The 17,061-nt window shown below is 41.0% G+C and overlaps 1 protein-coding gene across 1 annotated transcript in view; it reads left to right on the forward strand.

The window, feature by feature from the left end:
- LOC147107590 (solute carrier family 22 member 15-like) overlaps positions 1-14,628 on the forward strand; it is a 44,389-nt gene extending 29,761 nt beyond the window's left edge. Inside the window, 2 exon segments of the mRNA XM_086006744.1 lie at positions 10,159-10,347; positions 13,206-14,628. Of these exon segments, the coding sequence (XP_085862870.1) occupies positions 10,159-10,347; positions 13,206-13,292 (276 nt within the window). The 3' untranslated portion in view covers positions 13,293-14,628.
- The last annotated feature ends 2,433 nt before the right edge of the window (positions 14,629-17,061 follow it).

Consider the following 17,061-nt stretch of genomic DNA (forward strand, 5'->3'; position numbering starts at 1 on the left):
GATGAAGGCTATTTGGTGTAGTGACTGTCAAAACATAATACTTTCTGACAGCAACACAAACTAGTACAAAATCTTTGGATTTGTAACCAATAAACTGCAACAGCCAGATTTAAATGGTCATCATTAAAGCTGTATCCTTGTCATGGGAATCATGAATCCCATGATTTGAATTATTTTCAAAAGTCTTGGAGTACTTTCTTTAGTTAGTGTCACTTTTGCCAAGCTCTCCCCTCCGCAGTGAGTTCCAGTCATGCTGCTTCTCTTTACCCCATCTACCTCTGCTCAAATGAAGCTGCTTGTCTCCCCATGCCCACAATTGCAGAGACAAAGCAGGAGAGGGGTTGGGGCACCGGAGACACCAGTCTTTCTGATGTTGGGGCACCGGAGACACCTGATGTTCTGATCGTCTTTCTGATGTCAGACTTTGAATCTGGCAATTTCTCTCTGGGTACTCCCAAGATATGTGTGTTGGGAATTGGGGCCCCTACTAGCCCACTATGGGCAATGTAAAAGCAGCTTAATATGTTGGGGCGGAGTCGATGTAGGCTGCAAAAACTGCATTGGCCCCATATTCAGCAGGAGGAGTCAGCCTTCCCACAGCCAGAATAAAATGCCAGCATGTGGATCCAACACCACTGCTGCATGTGTTTGTCATCAGTGATGCAAGAAATTATCTTGCGGTAAGCTTCTATGCTCCGAGTCACAAGTGTCACGGTGTTTATAATGCAGTGCTTTTGCTCGAGTTGGGGCTGCCTCTGATGGCAGCACTATAATGGCCCGTAACTTGCGGTCAGCGGCGACGCAAAGGTGTTCACCGCTGGCCTCGAAGTATGCTTCCCACAAAGATCTCTCGATCTCTGTGGCGAGAAGTTTGGCTTTTCCAATGTTCAGTTGAGATGTTAATGAGGAATTCTTACTGTGAGCTGCTGTGTTGTCAACAAGCTGTCTAAGCGGCCAATCACCGTGCAGAATTCTCGCAGACTGAGAGCCAGGAAGTGAATAAGCTCCTTTTATTCTAACTTTTTAGAGAGCAAAACAGAGATTGGAGCTCTTGCATGGGGAAAAGGTAAACCTGAGTTTTTTTTTAAACTTTCAGAATAAAGTTTTTTGAAAAGTTTTGTAATTGTAATTTTTATTAAAGGGGATAAATTTGACACCACAAAATTAAAGTCTGATTTTTTTTCAGGGCCGCGACATTTGTTTAGCAGTCAATACGCTGTTGAAATCCCAGGTGCACCTAATCCAACAAGGTCTAACTTTTAATGGGAATTTAACAGCGATATTACTGCGGAAAAGCCAAAAATTTTGTCCGTTTCACTGATTCCCCTGATTACACTGATTGCTGGCTATGGGCGGGTAGGGGGGGTGGGGGCACTGCACAGCCCAGCCAGTGTCGGAGCAGTGAATGACCGCAACTTCAGGAATTCCGCGTTCGGATGCGCATGCGTGAAATCCTGAAGTTGTGGTCCGTTTCAAAAAGGTTCGTAACAGCAATCGAACGTGTTTGCAGTTATTGCCCACCGCAAATTCCGGGCCAAAAATGCAGCAGCATAAGAAGATTGAATAGTTTGCATGGGTTTAATTGTAGATTGTATTAAGTTTACTTGTTTTGTTGTGCTGACCAAAATTGCAGTGTGGTTTCTACAAGTGAGATTTATTTAGTCTATAGAGTTTTAAAGTTATTTATTGCAGATCTTTAAATCTAATGACAAGTTTTCTGGAATGGTTTTTGGTATAGTTAAGTGCAATATGATTTACCCCTCCATTTTCAGTGCTTTCACAGTAAACATTTTTTTTAAAAGCTTTTGTGTGACTACATTTTTGTACAACGTATTTTATGTTCTTTTGGGTAAGGTGATGCAAATATTTTCAATACTTGGTTTAGATTATTTGTATTTTTCATGTTCACATCTAAATAGCTGATGGGAAAACTAGTTATAAAGGCATTTATTTATTTACCTTATGTAACTGACTTAATCTCATTCAATTTGAGGCACTGTATAGTTTTACTAATGGATCGTAATACACTAGTAAGGCTCTTTTAAATATAACAATTACAGAAAAATGACTTGTCGTGGGGGGAAATGTTCATTTTTTTAATTCCAATATTGATTTCACCCTTCCCATTGAAAGTAGAGATTGTTCCTGGAGCAACTTTTTTCAGATGCCATTTAGGTATGAATACAAATGTTGTGGGTAACTGGTCTCTGAAATTGTCACGCTGAGCATTTTCCCAGTATTGTCAACTCTTGGCATATTCTTGAACACATTAGAAGTGCCAGTGCAGATTTAAATCAAAAATCTTTCAAACTGTGGCTAGCTAAGTTAATTTGCTAGGTGAAAACCAAAGATCCTACTGGTGCTCTACTTCGACACCCTGTTGTTCATGTACTACAGGAGTATGTTCAACTGAGACGGAACAAGGGAAATGCTGACTGGTGATTGTGGCTGCTAATTTGTTTGCCCTGAACTAGTAACTGACACACAACCAAGGAAAGCATTCAGATGACGTTGTGATCCTGTGCTGCTGGAAAATGTGATGCATTAGCAGAACCGTTGTTCTTTCCCCACCTCCAAGCACTTAAATGGTCAGAAATCTCAATGCCTTATAAGCTATTGAACAAAAGCATAAGCTTAGAAGTGTGGAGACTTCTTTCTGGTCATTGTTGAGCTTTAAACATTACTTTTTATATTTTGGGGGGGGGGCGGCGGGGCGTGTCAAACAATGGCAGCCTTGGATCAGAGGCTCAATTCTAGTATTTGAGTGGCATGGGGGAGGAGAGAAGTGTCGTGAAAGAATTTTACTGGGAATGTTCAGAACATATGCTCCAGTTTATATCTGAAACATTGTGGAATAACTTGAATTAAAAGTATGAATTATCCAAACATGAGATTATTTCCACACACAGCTTATTAATTTGGATGAAACTTGCCTATTCTAAATCCTTTAAATTATGGTTATAACCACAGGATGTTCATGTATGTGCAATAGAAAAACCTCTCCAGGGCACTTAATTATTGCCTTAAACAGCTAATCCTTGGGCTGTAAGTAAATGCAGGTTTGAGTTGTGTTCATTGTTGCTGAAATGGAGTTTGTTTTGTTCAACATTAGAATTCTCAATGAAAAATTAATTTTAGAATAGAGTCCTGTAGTTGGAAAAAAATTACATTTCTGTCCATTTCACAGTACATTAATACTTCAATACATTTCAGAATTTTAATTTCCTGTCACAAGTGTGGTCCTTTAAAATCACATTCTATATTGATAAGTCAGACCCCAAAACACTTTTTCTGTGAACTGCATGTATCAGTTTTGTCATTTTTGGCAATCTGTTGGGTCAAATTTGCAATCATGGAATGTACAGCACTGAATCAGACTATTCAGCTCATTAAATTTATACCTGTGTTTTTCCCCACTCTCCTATTCACTCCCTATATCTTTTTTTTTATTCCTTTTTCAAGCAACTATCTAATTACCTTTTTAAAACAATGGTTTGAGACAGAGAATTTCAAATTCTAACTATTCTGTATAAAGACAATTTTCGAAATTCTATTTTTGATCATATTAAAATTGCACCCACTCTGTACACTCAGTTTGGGGGGGGGGGGTGGTGTGGAATCCATTACTTTATCTTAATTTTACTGATGCAGTTGTCATGAAGATTGCAGATAATTGACATTGAGGGGGAAATGTTTCCTATTTCATATGACAGGTTTCGGATCCATCCTGTTTCAAATTCTACCAATTACACCTTTTCATGTGGCTTCTCTTGTTTGATTTTAAATATATAGAGAGCACATTGTGGTGACTTTTAAACTAATGAATGGAAACTGTCTGTCTTCATGACCACCAGTTTGAACTGTTAATTGCGAGTAAGCAATGTTTGTATGAGAGCAGATTACATTGTGCTGGCTCGGATTTTCCGGGCATGACTGCGTATGCGGCTGTAAGTGCCCTGCAAATTCCGGGTTTATGAACTGGAAGTTCCAGGTTTATGCATGTGCGAAAACCTGGAACTTGCAATCTGTCAGAATCTTCCGCATCCCCAGGAAATGGACATTTGCTGGCGGAGAGTTGGGCTATTTGCCCAGCTACTGCCCAGTGAATGCCCGTGAAACTCTTATGCCTGGTAAAAGCAGGCGAAGAGCCTTTTGCCAGCGTAAGAGTTTAAATAAATATTACAATTTTAAAAATTATTCGAACATAAAAAAAACTTGAAAATTAGTTGGGTTATTTTTAGCCCCTTAAACATTTAAATTTTTTTCAATTTAATTTTTGTTCCATGTTTAATGAAATTGTATTAATTTTAAATGTAATTTTTTATTTCAAGGTTGTGTACATGTATATTTTGGGTGATTCCTATTAAACTTATGGGGATTCCTTACGTAAATGGAATCCCCATAAGCATAATGGGGATCCCCTGTTCTCGTGGGTTGGCCCACGTGATCCCAGGGACGTTTGCGAACCACATGGGCCCCGGGATACATGGGCCTCTATGAATGCGTGCATGTAGAGGCCCAGGAGCGGCAGTCTCCGTGGATCCAGGACCATCAGGTAGGTTCGTAGTTTTTATTGCAGTTTGGCGGCATCTACCCACAGGAAGCCTCCAACCGCAAATTCAGGCCCATTGTGTCAGCAGCAGGATTTCTTGAGTAACTTAGATGCTAGGTGACACTAACCAATAATCTAATTTTGATTGACCATTCTCAATTCAGAGGAAGATCAGACTGGGAGTAAATATGACTGCTGCTAATGATTACTTTACTTCATATGCTTCAACTGTTAAGCTCTGTCTGTGGTGAGCATGAAGTCCATTGTGCTTTGAGCCCATATTTAGCATATAATGTCAAAAGAATTTTGAGAATAGGACTTCAAGAATTTTGAAATGATTCATTATGTTGGACTCTGAAAACAGATTAATGTACCTAAAGTATTGAATTGTAATCTTGCACAGAAATAGGCCATTTGGCCCAACAGGTCTATGTGGGTGTTTATGCTCCACACAAGCCTCCTCCCACCTTACTTCATCTAATGCTATCAGCATATCCTCCTCATTCGTTTCTCCCTTCTGTACTTATCTAGCTTCCCATTAAATGCATCTGTGGTATTCGCCTTAACTACTCCTTGTGGTAGTATATTCCGCATGCTTACCGCTCTCTGGGTAAATAAGTCATCGGTGTAAGTTTACTTCTTACAATAAATTAGTAGTTTAGTCTGAACTATAAAGCTGTCAGTGTGATTTTTTTTTTTTTTTTTTTTTCCCCCCCCACTGATTCAGAGGCCAGGAGTGTACAGTGGCATCCCATAGTACTTCCACTGCATACCCCACAGTATGAAGGTTCATTGTTCACCTTCCAGCCAGTTATGAGATTTTATGTATAACGCTGGGAGATACAAAGTTTTAGAAACATATGAGAGGAGCAGGAGTAGGCCATTCGGCCCCTCGAGCCTGCTCCGCCATTCAATGTGATCATGGCTGATCATCCAAATTCAGTATGCTGTCCCTGCTTTCTCCCCATATTCCTTGATCCCCTTAGCCTTAAGAAATATATCTAACTCCTTCTTGAATATATTTAATGAATTGGCCTCAACTGTCTTCTGTGGTAGAGAATTCAACAGGTTCACCACTCTCTCGGTGAAGAAATTCCTCCTCATCTCAGTCCTAAATGGCTTACCCCTTATCCTTAGACTGTGACCCCTGGTTCTGGACTCCCCTGCCATCGGGAACATCCTTCCTGCATCTAGTGTGTCTAGTCCTGTTAGAATTTTATAAGTTTCAATGAGATCCCCTCTCATTCTTCTAAACTCTAGTGAATATAAGCCTAATCGACCCAATCTCTCTCCATACGTCATTCCTGCCATCCCAGGTATCAGTCTGGTGAATCTTCGCTGCACTCCCTCCATGGCAAGAACATCCTTCCTCTGATACGGCGACCAAAACTGCACACAATACTCTCTGGTCTCACATCCTTGTTCCTGTACTCGAAACTGCTCGCTATGAAGGCCAGCATACTATTTGCCTTCTTAACCGCCTGCTGCATCTGCATGCTTACCTTCAGCGACTGCTGCACAAGGACACCCAGGTCTCGTTGCACTTCCCCTTTTCCCAATCTATTGCCGTTCAGATGATCTGCCTTCCTGTTTTTGCCACCAAAGTGGATAACCTCGCACTTATCCACATTATACTGCATCTGCCCAATCGCCCAACCTGTCCAAATCATACTGGAGTTTCTCTGCATCCTCCTCACAGCACACGCCCACCCAGCTTTGTGTCATCTGCAAACTTGGAGATATTACATCTAGTCCCCTCATCCAGATCATTAATATATATTGTGAATAACTGGGGTCCTAGCACCAATCCCTGCAGTACCCCACTAGTCACTGCCTTCCACTTGGAAAAAGACCTGTTTATTCCAACTCTTTGCTTCCTGTCTGCCAACCAGTTCTTTATCCAAGTCAGTACCTTACCCCCAATCCCATGTGGTTTAACTTTGCATGCTAGTCTCTTATGCGGGACCTTATTGAAAGCCTTCTGAAAGTCCAAATACACCACATCCACTGGTTCTCCCATATCTATTCTACCAGTTACATCCTCAAAAGATTCCAGTAAATTAGTCGAGCATGATTTACCCTGTAAATCCATGTTGACTTTGTCTGATCCTGTCACTGTTTTCCCAAGTGCTCTGCTATTGCGTCTTTTATAATGGACTCTAACATTTTCCCCACTACTGATGTCAGGCTTACCGGTCTATAATTCCCTGTTTTTTCTCTACCACCTTTTTTTTAAATAGTGGGGTTACATTAGCTACCCTCCAATCCATGGGAACTGTTCCAGAGTCTATAGAATTTTGGAAGATGACTAGCAATGCATCTACTATTTCTAGGGCCACTTCCTTAAGTACCCTAGGATGTAGATTATCAGGCCCTGGGGATTTATCAGCCTTCAATCCTGTCAATTTCCCTAACACCATTTCCCTACAAATACTGATTTCATTCAGTTCCTCCCCCAGAACCGGTTCCAATGTCCCAGGAATTTGAATCCCTCCCCCTTGCACCATTTCTTCTAGCCACGTATTCATCTGAAATATCCTTATTTCTACTCTGGCCAGCATGTGGCGCTGGTAACAATCCTGAGGTTACTACCTTTTGAGGTCCTAATTTTTTTAAATTTACCTCCTAACTCCCTATATTCAGCTTTTAGGACCTCATCCCATTTTTTACCTATCACGTTGGTACCTTTTATGCACCACGACAACTGGCTGTTCACCCTCTCCCTCCAGAATGCCCTGCAGCTGCTCTGAGACATCCTTGACCCTTGCACCAGGGAGGCAACATACCATCCTGGAGTCTCGTTTGGTTCATATAATGTATGGGCTTTCCTGTGGAAGCTGAACTTTATGGAAAGCATTAATAAGTAGTATTGGGAAATAGCCCAACTTGCAACACTACTTTTATTTAAACATGGGCAATATTAAGTGACTCCATTCCTTAAACTTCATTCTTGTCTCTTAAAGGCTTAGTTTTATGATCTTAAACAACATTAAATAAATGGTTGCATGATAACTGCAATTGGTTTAAGAATGTTGCATTCTGGAATACTTGGGCTCTTTGCCCACATATATCTGCAGTCCTTGATGTAATGGAGTTAATTTATTTTTGGATTCAATGCTTTAGCTTAAACTTAGTTTAATATTCCTACAGAACAACATTGGTTAACTTTCTGTTGTGAAAATTAATTTTTTAATGCAAGTAAAATTGAATTTTTTAAGTGTTCTCTAGGGTTTGTTACCTAGTGTAATTCACCTTTGACAAGTACTTTTTAAAATTTCCTGATAGCTGAGTAAGTAAATCTACTGCATTGTGTTGTTGAGCCATATAGTCCAGGAAGATGATGATCTGTTGGAATGCGAATATGGTGCTTTAATTGACCAAAAGTGCCCCTTTTTTGAAAAATCAGCTAGAAATCTGCTCAATTGTTATCAAGTGCCCCCTACCTTCAACACACTGGAAAATGTGCTTGCAGGGAAATAGGATCAGGCTCCACTACTGTCATCTGCCTGTTTTCCTCTTTTTTTTCTTTCTTCTTTCTTCACCCCCCGCCCCCCAACCCCCCACCCATCATCTCCTAGACATGTAGAGCTGGAATTTCCGGCGGGGGGTTGGGCAGGGTCAGTGGGTGTGATCGGTGGCTGGTCCGGTGGGAAAGTTTTTTTTCCCCCAGTGGGTTGGGACCCCGCTGCCACAGGCCTTTCCCCAATGTCTGGTTTGTCCACGCTGAGCAGACCCGACACGCAGACTTTGTTTCAGACCTTGTTTAGAGATGATTAAGAACACATTTGAGCTCACCTTTTGATTTTTACGTGCTCGCCATGGGAATTACGTCTGTTAAGCTGAGGCAGGAGTTCAGTGGCCATTGAATCAGCTGTTGAGTTGACAACTTCAAATGTCAAGTAAAAGCTCCCACCTTAGACATCTTACCTCAGCCTTTCCACAACAGATTCACCATGCTGCAAGTCTTTACACAAGTCTCCATCCAGCCTGACCTCATTACCTCTCTCACCATTGACAGATCGCTTCTGTCATCTCTACTTCATCTGCCATCTATTCCATACTCTCTCCTTGGTCCTCAGAATCCCACCACAATCCGCAGCACCAGGCACACCAGCAGCACCAACACCACCAACCTTCTCTGCAATCAACTGATGCTACACGGCATCAGCACCCAAGCACATTACTGCCAAGGATGGCCTCACTATGGCCAGATTTACTTCGCTTGACGCTGTACACCCTGGCTGCCACATGATGTGCCAGGTTGGCATCACCCCACACCAACCCCATAAAAAATTCCTACAATGCCCAAGCCATTCCTTTCACACTCCTCAGCATTGTGGGGGGGTACTGTTGTTTCACCATTCACTGCAACTCACTAAGCCACTTCCAAAGGTGTGCACAAATCTGTCCAAGAACACTATTGAAAATAAAGATTTCAATGTATGACACCACATTAACACAAACTTTACATGAACATTGCATAAAACACCAACCAAGTGCCTACCCTTGTCTGTTGGTTGGTATGATTGGACTAGGACGAGTGTGAGGGGTGGCTCATGAGATGGGGATGTGATCATGTAAATAGTGATGGGTGGAGGTCCAACGTAAATTGGTGTGAGTAAGGATGGGTAGGGAAGGCAGTGATGGGGATGTGATGAGAGGCACAGTAGGATGAAGTGGATTGTGGCTTTGTACTAATGTTTTGTGATCTACTGAGATCATTAAAACATTTGCAGCACTCAACCCAGGTCCTCATGACCACAACCCTGCTTGTGCCCTCCTCTGCAATGTGCAACCAGGCTATATTGATCTCCTGGGGAAGTCTCTTCAGCCCATGGGAAGGGAAGAGGACCTCCCTGTGTGCTGTGACTCCCTCCATAAGCATATGGAGGGAGTTATGGCAGAGCCTGGGTACAGCCCTGCACCTCTGTGCAGTCATTGTCTGTGTTTGCAGCACCTCAATGCTGTAGAACACTGACAGTACAAATGTCAAAATAAAGTTGGCCGTGGTCCCTTTTAAGGAAACCAGCTGACGCATCATCAAATAACGTCACCAGACCCGCTTCTTCTAATTGGCCAGCAAACGTGCTGGGTGGCTTAACAAGCCCCATCAAGGTAAATTCATTTTGAGGCTGGGAAGGAGACGGCAGCGGGGTCTGGACCCGCCACGGACCCACCTGAGGTCAGCAAAATCGCAGCCATAGTCTGCTGGCAATGGCTGGGATTAGACATGGAGAATAGTCACTTGGGCAAGATACCATAGTGCTCCTGGTATCTCCTGGAACTGCACCCTAGCAGTAGACCGAACTTCCTGCTGAACCCATACTCCCCAGTAAAGCTTCAAATTGGGATCCACATTGATCCGTTCTTAGCCATGTAGAGAGATGTTGTACTATGTGATGAAACTGAAACTTTGCATCCTGCACACAGGCTGGCAGAAGAAAACCAGTTGTTTAAAGATATTTTGTATGAGGATTGTATTTACTTTCTATGTTTTATCTAGTTACCATGTTTGGCTTCTAAGTAACACCACTGTCATTTATATCTTCAGTGCAATGTCATTCATATAGCATTGGTCATCTGATTTTCTTTACTGCCCTTGACAGAAATCCATTCAGTGGTCATTACCTTTTGTGGTGTTTGGCGTCGCCGGACTGCTAGCAGGAGTCCTTAGTTTGTTGCTGCCAGAAACGCTGAATCAACCTCTTCCAGAGAAGATCTCTGACCTGTACAGCGTCCCATATCACCAGCTTGAAGAAGAAGTAGTCTTGCTGCAGTCACAGGAAAATAGAATGGTACATAATCTGTGTGAAGAGAGATGCATACATAATTGTCATCTGTTATGTTCATGCCAGACTAAATCTGACAGCAACTCCACTTGAGCGAACTAGGCAGTTTGTTAAATCCCACTTTACAGAGCCTGATGTGATCAGTTTGCTGCTGCGGCAATGAACATCTACAGAATAAAAGTGGGAGAAAGTCTGTAGTAGTATTTTCTATTGGGTATCTCGGGGTAAATAAATAGTATTGTTCCTTTTATGTTAAAAGAATATTGTTTTTTGTAGCCTCATGACCATCTTCACCGTTTCTCACTGGAGCCACTCTGGTAACATTAGTTATGAGGAGGGGCTGCCTGACCCCAAAGTGCCTCTGTTCATTTCAACAGGGATCAGCATTTTGGATCACCCTGAAACACATTGTGTTTTGGAGTCACCTGGCCCAGAAAAAACACTACTGGTTAAATACTGTCACATATTGAGCTAGTACAGGGATTATTAGTATCTGGGAGCTCCTGATCATATCCCAAATGTGATTTTCTTTTGAATTGAGCTACTCTGGGACAAATGGCCCTTCCCATGCAGTGGCTGACGAGACAAGGAGATGTAATATGGGAGGTCATATGGCAAGATGACTAAATCAATGGGATTTCAATGTGGAAAAATATACTTGCATTGTATTGAAATAAACATCATTTTGTTACATTGTATCACTGACTGACACAAAATACTCTTGCCCCACTTTGACCACACCACCATCCTCGGGCAACAATTTCTATTATTTTGTTTTAAAAAATTGAGACACTGGTGTCCATTAAATGCAGCCTCAAATTAGTCTCCCTGCTAGAGGCTGATCTATATAAATTTTAATGACTGATCATGTTCATGTATAGAGTGGGAACATGAAAGACTGTGCAAGTTTTACATACATATCAAATACAGATGTTCTTGCCTTTTGTGAATTTAGACACTTTGCTGGGAATTTAAACAATAATGCCTGATGTGATGCATTTGATGTGAATGTATTGACGTTCTTTCAACATTGTTTCTTTATTGCACAGCTAGATAACTGAGCATGAATGTGCAGAAATGTTTGAAAACTCATAACTTTAAATCTCTACATGTCCCTGGATGGCCTCTGCATTTATATGTATGTTCAGTGATGTATCTGCTTTAGATGATTTATTATAATTATATTTTAATCCATAATTAGCATAATCTGTGTAAAGGGTGAATGCTAATTGACCTCTAATAAAACAATCTGACTAGCTCTAATATAATATAATGACTGCCTTTTAGTGATTCCAAAACAGTAACTTCAGCTTGCTGTTCAGATAAGGTCCTATACAAGGCAAATGTGCATTTTGAAATCACTTTTGGTTTTCTTCAAATTGGCCACCTTGGTCAGACCATACTCTGCAACGACCTACAGCTTGTGAAATGCAGCTAATTGGGAGCACTTGACCAAAGGCTGAACCCAATCTTCTCTCATGTTTGTAGTTTAAAAGATTAAAGCACCATCTTCAGTGTTGAGTTGGTCCATTTGAAACAAAAAGCAGCAGTACAGACTTTTCCAAACGCTCTGGAAATCCTTATCCAAAAACAACCAGCGAGAGTGTCCCAACTAATGAGCTGCTTTTGTGATAAATGGTTTCAGTTATAAAATTTATTGCAACAAAAATGCAGCCTCTGTCATTGAATGGAAAATTACTGCTACAGGCCTAATTGAACCTAGTACAGTAGTAGGTGATCAAATGCTAGCATGTATAATTGCGATGAAAGCACGTCAGCCTATTGTTGATGCTGTGATTTCTATTCTGGGACAATAATGACTGACTTACAAAGCCAAAATTTAGGAGGGAGGGAAAGAATGTAAGCAAGTAAATGAGGAAAAGTGTGAAAACCTCAGACGTTGAACAAAAGGATGGATATGGCAGAATGATAAACAAATAAAGAAAACATTTTGTAGCTTTGGGAGAAAGAAATGTATAAAGTTGAATACATCTTCATTATCTGATCAAATAGATTACAGAATAACCATTGTGGGTGCAAGTGTATGTAAAGATTTTCATTGGATTACATACTGTCTGCAGATCCAAGTGCACCACGCTCCTTTGTATAATCCACTCTCTATGCACATAATTAAGAGTAGGTCATATGGCTCCTGAGCCTGCTTCACCATTCAAGATCATTTTTGACCTCCAACTCCACCTTCCTGCATTATCTCCATATCCCTCGTTTTCCCCTAGAGTCCAAAAATAGCTCCGCTTGAATATATTCAATAATTCAGCACCCACTACCCTCTAAGTGAAGAAATTCATCCTCCTCACTGGGCTGCCCCTTATCCTGAGACTATGCCCCCCTAGACTCTTCGGCCAGGGGAAACAACCTCTCAGCATCTACCTTGTCAATCCCCCTCAGAATCTTATATGTTTCAATGAGATCATCTCTCATCTAAACTCAAGAGTATAGTCCCAATCTGCTCATAGGACAACCCTCACATCCCAGGAATCAATCTAAAGAACTTTTGTTGCACCGCCTCAAGGCAAATATATCCTTCCTCAGATAAGGAGATCAAAGCTGTACACAGTACTCCAGGTGTGGTCTCACCAAAGCCCTGTACAATTGTTGTAAGACTTTCTTACTCTTGTATTCTAACCCCCTTGCAATAAAGGCCAACATGCCATTTGCCTCCTAATTGCTTGCTGTACCTGCATGAATCAGTCTATTCACTAATCAGCTATGGTGGCCGCTGACCCCATTACTGTTTCAAACAAAGCCTAGACAAGTGGTTTGTGATTGTGATGGAAGGCAAGGGCAGTGAAAGTCACCTTTTCTCCAACTGATTGCAACTTATCTATTTTATTTACTTTCAGGGAAGTGATGTGAATCATGCAGGGGACAGTAATAGTGAGAATGAAGAGGATTGTGATGCTGATGAAGAAACCACATTGATCAAATAACACTAGAAGAATATTCTACAAACCAGCCTACAATTCAATGAGAATGCAATAGCTGTTAGCAGCACTTTATTTAGATTTTTCCAGTTTACTGGTATCCATACATACCCAGCTTTATTTCTTGAAATGTGCAGTAGTAACTGGGATGTTATGGGCACTACTACATTCAGGATATTTGCAAGATATAACCAGTCAGCGACATGGCTGTTTCTGATGGTGCAATATTTCAGGGTTGTCTATAATCCCATTTTATAAGTGAATTTTATAGCAGAAGTTGATTTATTTTAATGGTACTGGTATTTCTGATCATTCTGAATCTTGAGTGTTTTATTAGGTAAAATCATGATAAATTTGTTGATATCCAGCCTCCTTTTTCTGCATGTCAGTTTGGTTTGATTGATCGTGCTCATCTCTGACTTTAGAAGATTGTTGGTTCCAGCCCCACTTCAGGACTTGAGCACAAAATCAAGACTGGCACTTGTGTCTGAAATGGTTTTTGGGTTTCAGGAAAATGTTAAAGCCACTATTGCACTAGTGGAAGACAAACAGGGAGTTCTTCTTGTGTCCTGGCCAACACTCGCGTTGATCCTCAACCAACATTGCTAAAAAAAACGATTAACTGATCATTCATCTGATTTGTACGGTCTTGCTGTACACAAAAGAGCTGTCAGGTTTGCCTATATTACAACAGTCACTGTACTTTGAGTGATTTATTAATTTCCACATTGTGTGCAGTTTTGGTCGCCTTATCTGAGGAAGGATGTTCTTGCCATGGAAGGAGTTCAGTGAAGATTCACCAGGCTGATACCTGGGATGGCAGGAATGATGTATGAGGAGAGATTGGGTCGATTGGGCTTATACTCGCTGGAGCTTAGAAGAATGAGAGGGGATCTCATTGAAACTTATAACATTCTGACAGGACTGGACAGACTAGATGCAGGAAGGATGTTCCTGATGGTCGGGGAGTCCAGAACCAGGGGTCACAGTCTAAGGATAAGAGGTAAGCCATTTAGGACAGAAATGAGGAATTTCTTCACCCAGAGAGTGGTGAACCTGTGGAATTCTCTACCACAGAAGGTAGTAGAAGCCAATTCATTAAATATATTCAAAAAGGAGTTGGATATATTTCTTAAGGCTAAAGGGATCAAGGGGTATGGGGAGAAAGCAGGGACAGGGTACTGAATTTGGATGATCAGCCATGATCGCATTGAATGGTGGAGCAGGCTCGAGAGGCCGAATGGCCTACTCCTGCTCCTATCTTCTATGTTTCTATAATTCATTCTATGTAAAATGCTTTAAGATGTGATGAGATGCTATATAAAAAGTTTTTTTACTTTTGCTTTCGACTTCCTTAAAGTCCTCCAAGGTGATTGCTGGGCAAACTTCTACCTAATTTTGGTGGGAGGGGTGGGGTTTATATTTGTTCGAGAGATGTGCAATGCTGGCAAGGACACATTTATTGTCCATAATTGCTTTGAGAAGGTAATGATGAAAAAATAGTTTTTGTGCTGATTAAGTTCAGAGATTGGTGCTGAAAATGGAATATGTACAAATTTGTCTTCCAATATCAGCATCAAGTACTCAGATTAGGTACACTGTGGTCCAATGCATAGTAAAAGTCCTCCTGCTCTGACCCAGCCCCAAAAGAGTACTTGCATTGTATCACAATTTTTTCACTTCACTCGGTAGCCAATCTTATGATTTACTTAGTTAAATTGTCAGTGCCAAATTATGCTGGGATGCTGGTAGTTTGGTGCTGCAGGTCCAAGCCCATTCGGGAACTGGGTTAAGATCACCCAAACCAGCTTCATGAAGCAAATAACACTGGCAAAAAGGAAACACTTCTATTAACCCATGCTGAATTCAACCAGATCCCAGCAATGAAAAGAGAATTTCTCTGAATCACCTTGTCTACCTAAGCACATTTGCTGTTTACAACCTTGAAAACAGGATGGATGGGGTTGAGTTTAGAATTCTGAACCTAAACAGCATTGTTTGCAGAAATAACAACAGAAAATGCTGGAAAAACTCAGCAGGCCAGGCAACATCCATGGAGAGAAATTAGAGTCAACGTTTCGGGTCAAAACCCTTTATCAAGACTAAAGAGGCACAGGGAATGAAATAGATTAAGAGGCCAGGCTGGGAGAGAACAAAAGAGAAGAGACATTAAGAGGTATTCAAAACGAGACATCTCTTAATCTATTTCATTCCCTGTGCCTCTTTAGTCTTGATAAAGGGTTTTGACCCGAAACGTTGACTCTAATTTCTCTCCACGGATGTTGCCTGGCCTGCTGAGTTTTTCCAGCATTTTCTGTTGTTATTTCGGATTTCCAGCATCTGCAGTATTTTGCTATCGTACTGTTGTTTGCAGAGTTCACTTATCCTAGTCTAGTGATTTATTAATTTAAGGCAGAAGTTCCTAAACATTTTTTTGCTACATTCCCCTTCACAGATTGATGTCCCATTCTTTCTAAGAAGCAATATTTTTGCATTGGACAAGAGGATTTTATTTTCTCGGTTAACATAGCATTGATTAAGACAGAAAGCAATACTGATAGCACAGTTCTAGCAAACAGGCTCACTGAGACAATGGTGAGTCATCAAGTGTTCTTTTATGTTCAAGTTTGTTCAGTAGCACACTACCAATACTACACTACTGAATAAACCTGAACATAAAAGAACACTTGGTGACTATCCTTGGTCCCGTTGAGTAGGATGAGCGTGTTTGTTAGCACACAGTTTGTGAAATCTCAATTTGGAGTTTCAACTGCAAATCAGTCTCTACATTCAAATGGTTTCTATACTTGTTTATGATGTAAGTAAGCAAAGAAAAACCCACTTCACACAGATACGTTGAGGCAAAGTGAACAAGTATTTCAAAGGCTCTTTAGAATAACTCTGGGAACTCTTTTCGAATTGAGAGCCAAAACTGTGATGAAGAGGCATAGCTTCAAACTATCTCTTAAAACAGTCACCAGAATCATTGATTAAATTCTCTTTTAGATTCATAGCAATCTTTGCTACAAAGTCCTCTGAAAACAGATTTTGAACTCAGGCAAAATCCTACAATTTATTTGCCTCTCTTTTGGGAAAATATTTGCTGAATTTTGCGCAAAAGCTGAGACAGATGCTCCAGAATTACACCTCTAACCACTACGACCAACATTTGACTCTCGATAATAGAAGATAATAGTTACATTGTTTGCAGCACATAACTACACCATAGCAAAAGTGTTTTTGTAATGTTCTATACTGTTTCATGCATAATGAAAATGTTACCATTCTTACCTTGCAAAGAAATGTCAAGTTCATGGAGTTTGTCAATTATGTTGGTCAAATAGCCCAGTAAAATCTGGAAGTGGTAATTGAGCAAGTGATGGTGGTGATTCAAAATCGCTCAAAAACATGGCACTCCTCCCTCTGTTTGCAGATTCATGCCAAAACTTTACCACGTGACTGTCTGAACCAGAAGTTGCTGGTGCACTGGGGCTGGAGTACTGAAGTGCCTTTTCTGGTGCAATGGGACCCTCCCTGCATATGCTAATGACCCTCATCCCTGTAATTTTGAACAGATCCTGGAGATCTCTGCGCAGGTGGACTTAGCTCTGCCAGTCTTCTGTTGGTGGAATAGCCCGAGCAAAATATGAAGGACTCTATTCTGTTCTCGGCTTACAGTAGACTAGAACCGCTTAGTTAGGACTGAGTTCAGGGAGTATTTATTTGATCCCTCTAGAATGTTCATGGGGCCCCATTCCTATAGCAAGTTCAGACC

This window comes from Somniosus microcephalus, chromosome 14 (assembly GCF_052327205.1).
Source record: "Somniosus microcephalus isolate GS21.2 chromosome 14, FLI_Smic_1.0, whole genome shotgun sequence".
Taxonomy (NCBI): Eukaryota; Metazoa; Chordata; class Chondrichthyes; order Squaliformes; family Somniosidae; genus Somniosus; species Somniosus microcephalus.